The sequence below is a fragment of the Cavia porcellus genome, unplaced genomic scaffold (genome assembly GCF_034190915.1).
Source record: "Cavia porcellus strain 051 isolate PalLab524CR breed Dunkin Hartley unplaced genomic scaffold, mCavPor4.1 scaffold_16, whole genome shotgun sequence".
Classification (NCBI taxonomy): domain Eukaryota; kingdom Metazoa; phylum Chordata; class Mammalia; order Rodentia; family Caviidae; genus Cavia; species Cavia porcellus.
In genome coordinates this window covers 50289015-50298929 of record NW_026947499.1, presented here as the reverse complement: position 1 = coordinate 50298929, position 9915 = coordinate 50289015, and the positions used below count along the sequence as shown (strand labels likewise).

General features: G+C 43.8%; 1 protein-coding gene across 1 annotated transcript in view; it reads right to left on the bottom strand.

Moving 5' to 3' along the window:
- Positions 1 to 5397: 5397 nt before the first annotated feature.
- Positions 5398 to 9915, bottom strand: part of Otoa (otoancorin) — a 75365-nt gene continuing 70847 nt past the window's right edge. Inside the window, exons 27-28 of the mRNA XM_003478198.4 lie at positions 9258 to 9453; positions 5398 to 6086 (exon numbers count right to left, since the gene is read on the bottom strand). Coding sequence (XP_003478246.2) covers positions 6007 to 6086; positions 9258 to 9453 — 276 coding nt within the window. The 3' untranslated portion in view covers positions 5398 to 6006. The remainder of the gene's footprint in view (positions 6087 to 9257; positions 9454 to 9915) is intronic.

Sequence of the window (9915 nt, the reverse complement as noted above, 5' to 3'; positions counted from 1 at the left end):
AAGAGCCAAACTAAATCTGTTTGTGTGACCAAATGGTACAGGGATGAACATGTAGGTATGATTTGATCCAGGCTCCCAATTTTTTCACCTACCCTGTTTTTCTGATATAATTTCTTATCTGCATTTTTCTTTGTTCATTTAATTCCATTTCTTTGCACAGATTCTCTTCTCATCATTTCAAGATGGCATTTCTCAGAGAGCTCCTGCTCTTTCGCTCTATCCATCCCTCCCTCCCTCCTTCTCCGCTCTCTCTTTTTCTTTCTCCTCTTTGTCTTCTCTCTTCTCTTTCTCCTCTTTTCTCACCTCTCCTCTCTTCTCCCCTTTCCTCTCCTCCTTTCTTCTCCCCTCACCCCTCTCTTTCTCTTGATGTTGCTGAAATGTCAGGCTGTAAGCCTCAAGCTGAAGGACAGCATGAGAAGAGGAAAGAAGTCAGTTCTGAAAAAATGCAATGTTAATAGTTAGCAAATAGGAGCAAATGAATCCAAGTAACAATCCTAGAGTCCCTGGATTCAGCTAAGTCCAAATCCAGACCCTATTCCTGCGCTTGGCAGTGACATGAGGGGGCCCTGATGGACCTATGGGTGAAGCGTGGTGAGCCCTGTCAGCTTAAGGTCCTGGTATGGGGAAGGAGAGGAGATCTGGTGTCTGGAATTTAGAACATGGAGGTGAGGATACAGTCTTAAGGATGAAGTGTCTCCTTATATTTAGGATACACAGAAAAGCCAGGGAACAAAAGGCCAAATTGAATCTTCTAGGAAAATGTTCCTCAATCTGCAATGGTATAAGCTTTTCCAAGAGGCACCAGGACAACTAACAGTAGCAACGCCATACAAAGAGAATGTGAGACCAAAGGTAATTCCAGCAGCCACTGTTACTTTTGCTAAATTGCACTTATGTCATGGGAAGGCAGCTGTGAAGGGCAAAGAGCCCAGGGATGTTCCACCTCCTCCTACTTTATCTCATTCAGACCCACAAGACAAAGCCCCATAATGCCCACAGACCCTGCTAACCTAGCTTGTTACCCCTCCAGCCTCTTCTCTCACCTCTTCCCCTTGCCCTTCCTTCGCCCCAGCCTTGTGATCACTTTACCTATGGCAATGTGTCTTTTACTGTAATAATATCTTAATTAACATTCGCCATAGTTTTTTTTATCATGCTTCATAGATTTGTGTGTGCATTTATTGTCTGCTTCTGCCACACTCTAGCACAATGCAAGTTCCATGAGGACAGAGTTTTAGGGCCCACTTGATCTGTTCATCCAGCACAGGGCCTGGCAGAAAAGTCAGTTCCCCATACATTTCTGCAAAACAAACACATTGCAATCCTTTATCATCCCCCTTCTGGAGTGATTCTCAACCTTTGTCTGATTAAAATCCCTACTGAGTTCAGTTTAGTGCAAGGAAAAAAAAAACAGGTTTTCACACAAAAATAGGTTTTAACAACTACGTAAGGAACACCAATCATAACCCAGCCTACTAACAGCTTTTGGCAGTGACAGTGAACAAGATAGAGAAATTTCCTGGCCATAGAAGCTTATTTTCTGATGGGATATGTGCTGGTGAACAGGCTTGTCCATTCCTCCAACACCACCTTTTCCAGTATGACAGGTCCCACAGCTTGCTTGAGCATCAGTAGGAATACACGCTGCTCATCAGTGTCTCTGGTTCCCTGCCCCAAGATGCCAGAGAAGGTCACAGAGGAGCATGGCGGACAGCGGGGTCTCTTTAGACTTGACATAGCAGAGAGAAGGTAAAGATGATATGGATACCCAGAGGGCAGCTCAGGGAGACTTGCTGACCTCAGTCATTTCAAAGAGTCTTCTAGAATGAGTGCACAACATGACCACATCCCAAGAGGAAGACCAGATGACTTCCTAAACCTGAATGTCTTTTCTTAAGGTTAGGCCAATGCAAGAACCATGTGGTAATACACGACCTGGAAATTCCGGAAGACTCCAGGTAAAAAGGACCCTGCTAATACCAGAGAGTGCAGCTAAGCTGTGGAGCCAGAAGAAATGGCTGCTGGAACAGAGTATTCCAGGTGACGTGGTTCAGTGAATCATTAGATACAAAGTTCATGGGAAAGTAGGTGAAATAACCATGTTGGGAGTATGAATTCTACCCAAATTTTCCTTCAATTAGTAACCCTGATTGGAAAGATGGGAAATAAGTGAGAGAAAGAAATCAAAGTCCATTATCAGCTCTAAAGTCCCATGGCCCTTTTGAGTGCAGAGGAGCTTAACAAGCCTAGCATACCCAGCAGGTGACAGGAAATGTAATACAAGAGATTAACACATCATCTTCCCATCAATGGACTAAAACCAGTACTATGCAAGGATAGCATGGTGACAACACAATGTATTTGCTGCAGTAACCACACCAACTTCTCAGGGGATTTTCATAAGTGTTTATTTCTTGCTTCGTATTGGCTGAGGCTCCACGGAGCTCAGCTTGGCTCCAAGGTGCAGGTTGAGTTCAGGTTTGCTCCACACATTCCTCCACATGAAGATGCAATTATTTATGAAGGTTAATTCATATCATGCAAGCATTTTTAAAACTTGTGTTTGGAACCATACATATACATATTATAATAAATATATATTAATAATAAAAGATACACACTTTATAGCTCTCCCAGCCAGACACTGTGTGGCTTGGGAATTCTGCAATACTTAACTTTTCTGTGACTCATATACATGATCTATATAAGCCGGCTGTATATTTTGTAGGCAGACAGATATTTTTAAAGGCCTCTAAAGAGGCAAAGTGAGTGGTTCATGCCTAAAATCCCAGCACTTGAGAGGCTGAGGCAAGATGATCACCTTGAGTTTAAGGCCAGCCTGGGCTACATCATGAACTCAAGGCCAGCTTGAACTACACACACAGCAAGACCCGTCCAAAAAAAAAAAAAAAAAAGGCCAGAGTGGGCTAAGAACTTTTAAGGTGAAATAAATGCCAAAGCATTTAATAGCAAATTGTACCTCTCTTCCATGGTGATTCTTCAGGAGATCCAAGTACAGAGAGAAAGAGAGACACAGAGAGTGAAAACAAGAGTGAGAGTGGAGTGGTGCATCCTTTGGCAGAGTAAACCATCACCAGCAGGTGCACTGAACCCCTGGATGCCAGGACAACAGAGAATAACTGAACTCCAAGTTCACCAAAGGGAAGGCTGAATTTGCAGGAAGACTTCCAGCCCCCATCTAGCCAGGCTCAGCATTCAAACTAGGCCTAAAGGTGAGACTTCTGCAAAAGAACTTGCCGGATGATAGTCAAAAAGTTTCATAGCCAGAATGACACGGCCCTGCCCAATCAGAGTTATGACCAGAAGCACAGTGGAACCTTTGTGCAAATGACCTTGATCCCTGCATCCATCTGGGAAGCTGGGAGGGCTGGAGGCTGTGCACCCACAGGGAAGACTGACATTGAAAGGTGAAGGGGACAGCACCTGCCAGTGTGACCTGCCACTTCCCTGCATGCAAGGGACTAAGCATTTCAACCTGAGACCCCAGGGGTCCTGCAGGGCATGAGCTAGATTTGTCTTCCTGCCTGAGGCAATCACCAATTATATGTGCTGTGAGGCAAGCTGGCCTCCCGCCAGAGAAGGAAGTGAAGAGATTTACAGAATCTCTCTCTGATCTAACTTATTAGAGAGTTAAAGGTAACCAGGTTGGAGATGGTACAGTGCAGAAATAAAGAAGTCAGGATTCAAATCTGTACTGTGTGGGAGGTCCTAGACCAGAGTTTTTTTAACCCTTCTAGGGTCAGTCCTCTCTGGGAAAGGGGAATCATCACAATACCCACCTAGTAGGGTTCTGGTAATAATGAAATGATCTAATTTACAGTTGAAGTCCTCTTAATAGTCAGACACAGTCTTCCCTCTGTCATGGAAGAAATGATTATTCCAGGTGGGAGGGATGACCAGGAAGTAAACCAGAAAGCAATGTTCAAAAGGCTAGTTTATGATTCAATGGTAGAGAGCTTCCCTAGCATATACAAGGGCCTGGGTTCAAGTCACAGTGCCAGAGAGAGAGAGAGAGAGAGAGAGAGAGAGAGAGAGAGAGAGAGAGAGAGAGAGAACCCTCTGACTAAAGGAGAAGATGAGACTTGAATGCCATGAAGTTAGAAAGTTAGCCACATGAAGTCTGACTCAGAGGAGAGTTGTTTTTGTTATTGTTTACCTTTAGTTGTTCAACATAACCCACAGTAGTAAGATCCAAAATGTATAACAGATACTGTAATAATGAAAGGGAGGAAGGTATTTTCAAGGATATAACTATACATATGTTTATGTGTGCAAGATAGATAACCATACTACTAAGTTTTTATTAGTTCACTAAACCGAATAGTTTTTACTGTCATTGTTTGATGTCCACTTTTTATGCTTTGATTTTGTAACCTGAACAACTATTTCTAAGATAACAATATGTAATATATCAACTAGAGATTTCTTACTGTTATTGCTTTTTGAAATTCTGTAGTTTTTACCCTTTTTTCTGTTTTGCTTTTCTCTAAATAAATAAATAAAGGTTAATTCAGTTTTTAAAAACCTGCTAACCCAAAGCCATTAAGAGCAGGAACATGAGTGAGTGCCTCAGCCTTTCTGATGAGTCTCAGCACAGACAAGTTCTCACCCAGTGTCCTTCTCCCAGGAGCTGGTCCGACCTGGTGACAAGAGAGGCTGCTGATGTCTATAACAAGAAAAATATTCTATCCCTAAAAAACAACCTTGCCAGCCTCTCCCCCACCAGAATAAAAGAAAAGCAAACCAGACCCTAAAACCAATTGGCCTCTACCATCCACATGGCAGTTTTAATTTTCTATCATTACTACAAGAGACATCTATCTGCAAATCCACCAGTTTCTCCAACTCATGCTTTGTAAAATCTACCTGCCTCTTACGCAATACCACAGATTTAGGAGAACTCACACAAGCTTTCCTCCTCGTTTCCAGGTGAGGAGTTAAATGTGGACGTGCAGTGAGGAGAACCAGGTATGCTTAACTTATCACCTGAGGAAGGTCGTGACAGGCAGCTTTGGACTAGAAGCCTCTAGAAGGTGTGGCTAGAAGCTTCTAGAAGCTTCAAGAAGGCGTGGCTCCTGAGAGCTGATGAACGCACTTACTGTCATCTCCTTTTCTGAGGTCTGACTTCCTGCCAGGGCAACCTGGCAGTTAGCAGAAGTAACTTCATCCCGGAAAGACTGGGGCAGGGGCTGAGTGGTTGGGCTGTGCCACAATCACATCAGTGTCTTATCCAATGTATTTTTATTTCCTTAAAGCCCAGAGCAATTTAAAGCCAGGAGAGCCACCACCTCCACCAAAAAGAGATGATTTTGAAAGTTTAACTTTCACAGTCATTCATCCAGCTGATTCCCAAGGAAATAAAAAGCATCTGGAAAATGTATTTAATAATTGATTTAACATTGAGCCATGTTAAATGTTTTAATTTCCAAGCGGTGCAATGCCCACCAAAACATCAATTAGTCGCAGTAATCAGGCAAGAATATTGGTTTCTGTCGAGGGATTCATTTATTTCAGCTCTGCTAAGCATCGAAGAAGGAGAAATTCAATGCAGCCTATAGCACCAAGGAAGTGAAATTAAGCCAGAGTAGAAATGAGATCCGACGCTGGCTAAAAGGGTATCTTTTCTTGCACCCACCTCTAGTTCTCTGGAGAGAGCAAGGGAGGCCAGTAACTTGTAAGATCTTCATGCTCTTAACAGAAAACACCTTGCCCTCCTCCAGCTTTTCAAACTCCAAGCAGAAAACAAAGGAGGCTAAAACAGGACAGAAAAAAAGGCACCCTGCTAGGAAGACAGGCTGACTTAAGAACTTGCAAGATCCTTTTAAATAATTATTTTTCCTTTTGGTGCCTTTTAAATGTCAAGGCTCCAGGGTCTCACTGCCCTTAGTTGAGCTCTGAGTCCAGATAAGGGTCTGCCACAGTCAGAAGCATCCTCTGTCCTTACACACCTTGACCAATTGCTCAAGACAGCAAAGGGCTGAACATTCAGGCCACTCTCCACCAGGTTTGGGCTATTAGAAGCAGCAGGGGGCAGCCAATCCAAAGATCCTTGGAGAGTGGCACTCCTGAAAGCAAACACAAGACAACACATGAGGTTTCTGCACCCCGCAGAGCTTGGAAATGTGCTCACCTCTTTGAATCTCTCTCTCTCTCTCTCTCTCTCTCTCTCTCTCTCTCTCTCTCTGTCTGGCTGTCTCTCTGTCTCTATGTCTGTCTGTCTCTCTCTCTCCCTCCTTCCCTCTCAGCCTCTCTCTCTGGGACCTCTCAGCTTTGCACCTTTATGCATACATCTCTTAAGCGGAAATAATAGCTCCAAAAGAACAGAGAAGGGGAAAGTCAAATGAAATGATATTGTGTGAATCAGCATGTCTTAGACCTGCTCTAAATACAAATGTAGCCAAAGACCTGTAATCCCAACAATCTGGAAGACACAGACAGGAGGATGGCAAGTTCCAGCCTATCCTAGAGAATTTAGCAAGACCCTGTCTCAAAATAAAAAATATAAGCACTGGGGGTGTAGCTCAGTGCAAAGGTTCTGGATTCACATCCCAGTTCTGCCACCTCTGCCAAAAAACAAACAAAAATGTAAGCATCAGGGTGCTTCCCTGGAGCTTCTGATTCAGCAGGTCTGCAGTGAGGCCCTGAAATTTGCACTTTAAGCATCACTCTTGGGTGATCATGATAATTAAACAAGTTTAGGAAACAAGAGATGAAGAGTCTGGCATGCTAGAAAGATTCACCCAATGTCAGCTACTGTGCAGGCCCAGGGGAATGAGTGGGAAAAGGGCATCTAGGATCCTGCCTTCATCACTTTCTGACACTGCTGGTTCAAGGGAAAACTGGTACCCACATCTCTGCATGGGATTTGACAACGCCTATCAAAATTATAAATATGTGTATCCCTGAGCCAGCAATCCCGCTTTGACAAGTTTATCCTAGACAGACTTAACAGGTGCAAGTTATTCAGGGCCATTGGCTGCTGCATAGTTTACAACAGGAAAAAAAATAGAAATGTCCTTTTATACAGATTTGGTTAGATATTGTTATGGCACAGCCACAAAACTAACATTTGCACAGCTCCTGTGGATGAGTATGGAAGGTATAATATTAGGTATGGAGGTGTAATATTAGGTTAAAAAAGTGGAGGGTACAGAACAAGGTATATAATAAGCCTTTGTAAAAGTGCAGGGATTTGATTTTGTAGTTTGTGCACAGAATATCTCTGGAAAAATACACTAGAAGCTGGTAACACTGGTTGCTCTGGGGAAGGGAACTGGATGGCCAAGAGAAAAGAGACAGAGGGAAATTTCATTACATAGATTTTCAGATTTTATATACCTTAAACCATGTGTATTATCTATTGTATTATTCTATTCATACGAAATACCATAACCTTTACAAGTAATTTCTAAAGATACGCACATTATATTTCAATGCAAAGTTTATCAAAATAATAATTACCAAAGGCTATGTGGCTCCTATTCATGAATGCAACCTCTGGCTACCGGGGCTGCAGAAATCTAGAATCCCCCCAAATTCTCATCCTCAGTACAAAGAAGTGAATGGGGAGGGGAGTCTGTTGACAGAGAATGATGATCAGGTCCAGGGAAAGAAGGACAGGTAGAGGTTTCAGTTAAGTACCACGTTTTCTTTCTTCTCTGGGGGTTTTCACAGGCTGCTCCCTGTACTTGGGCACAATCCACTTAGCAGAGTCCATCTCCACACCTAGTACCTCGGCCAAGACAGCACCAGTCTCCAGTGGTTGCCATGAGCTGGTCCTTCTTCCTCAATCCTGCCCACGTACGTTTCCAGCTGTGTTACCTGGAGCCTGTGCTCCTCGGCCATGTGCCTCCACGGCCACCTGGGTATGTGAGTTTCCCCTCACCCCATGCTCCATGGAGCTCAATGAGGACAGGAAATAGCAGGGTTGATTCAAGTGGTCTCTCCAAAGGTGGTGCTCAATGGAGACAGGAGTCCCCAAGGTGTGAGAGAATTATAGGGAATGAGGAGAAAAGGACAAGGAAGCTGTACCCACCAGTAGAGTGCCACTCCCAGGGGAGGGTCCCCCCAACAACATGCCCCTATCATGCTCAGCCTGGGTCACTACTACACTCCCCTTCTCAGCTTCATCCAGTTTTTTGTTCCTTTGTTTGATTGCTTACAGTATTGGGGATAGAACCTAGGGCCTCTGCACTGAACTACATCCCAAGACTTCTTTTAGTTTCCTTATTTTGAGACAGTATCTCACTAAATTGCTAAATTTCCCAGGCTGGGCTCAAACCTGTGATCCTTTTGCCTCAGTTTCCCAGAGTGATGAGATTACAGGCATATGCCACCTTAAAGGGCTTCTTATCATATATAAAATCAACTTCTTCATTTTACCCTGAGGTTTCACCTGTTTTATTCATCTCTGTGTCCCCAACCTGACCAAAGATTTACAGGCATATATTTGTCTGTTATGGTTTGTGTCTAGAGGTCCCCCTCACAGCCTCTTGCATTTTTAGATGGGGTTTTTTAGGAGGTAGCTGAATCTACAGTATGTGATTGATTTGTAATTTAATTCTGGGATTAAGGGGGCTGGGATTAAGGAGGGGTGATTGCTGGATCAGTTCACTGATTGGATTGGCACTGTCCTAATCCCAGCCATCTGAATAAGATAAAAGGGGCAGAGGGAGGCTTGTTACACTCCCCTACCTGTTGATTTTGCTGTTTTTAACCACTATGAACAGTTGCCCCTGTGCCATTGCCATCCTGCCTTGGAGTCAGCGGATTATGGAGCCAGCTGATTGTGGACTGACTTCTACAAACTATGAGCTAAATAAAACTTTCTTCCTTTAACTCTGGGTGTCGGGTATTTTGCCCAGTAATGAAAAATGTAACTAAAATATTGGTCCGATATATATTGGTTGGATTAATAAATACTGGACAGTAAGGAGGTGGATACAAAGGACCCACTGAAATGAATTTAATCCTGAGAGATTCTGCTTCAATGGATTTCAGCGAAATGGAATTTTTCAACATTCTCCCAGGTGACTTTAAAGTGCTGCTAGAGTTGGGATTCACTTAAGGGAAGCTTGCTAGGGGCTTTGAGGTTATCTGAGTCTGAGCACAGATCCCTAAGGACTATAGACAGCCCGTTCTGAATTTAGTAACCTCCTGCCCCAAGTCCTGCAGGTAAACCAAGGGACAGGGAAGAGAGGTGGGGTGGGACCCCAGACAGGCTTGGCTCCTCTCACCCGGGGGAGACTCGGAGGCCGCAGTCTGAGTAGGGCCGGAGCTCTCGGGCACGTCCTGCCAGGAGTGAAGCTTGGCGCCATCTCGTGCCCGCTGGAGGCTCTGCAGCTGTGGCGCGCTGAGCAGCCGGCTCTGGGCGTGGGTAACGGCAGCCGCGTTCTCAGGGCCCAAGGAGAGGATCTGCTCCGCGGACAGCTCCTGCAGCAGGGAAAGGGGGCAAGCCGTCAGGACGGACCCTCCCTGGATTTCCCAAGCCTTGACCATCTTCTCAGAATCTACACAGCCTTGCCTTCTCCTAGTGCCATCTGTGTGCCTGTAAGATGCTTCCCTAACACCAGATCATTCTTTCACTACCCAAATATACAACATATATATATATATATATATGAAAAAAAACAGAAATTTTTAAACATGGCAAAGCAGCAAGACTTGCCATAAGTAAGCATTAAATAGAAGTTTTAAAAATATATTTGAATTCCTACTAGGTCTGTTGACTAGTAATATTTGGATCCCTCATGTTTTAAAAAAGAAAGGATAGAGGAACTTAAATGGTTAAAGTTACTTTAAAACATTGACGCTCCAAATTAAGACTTTATCCTGGAACTATGCTGTAGTAAAGGACAGTTGAAAAGAGGATCATAATTTTCTCACTCTGTGACA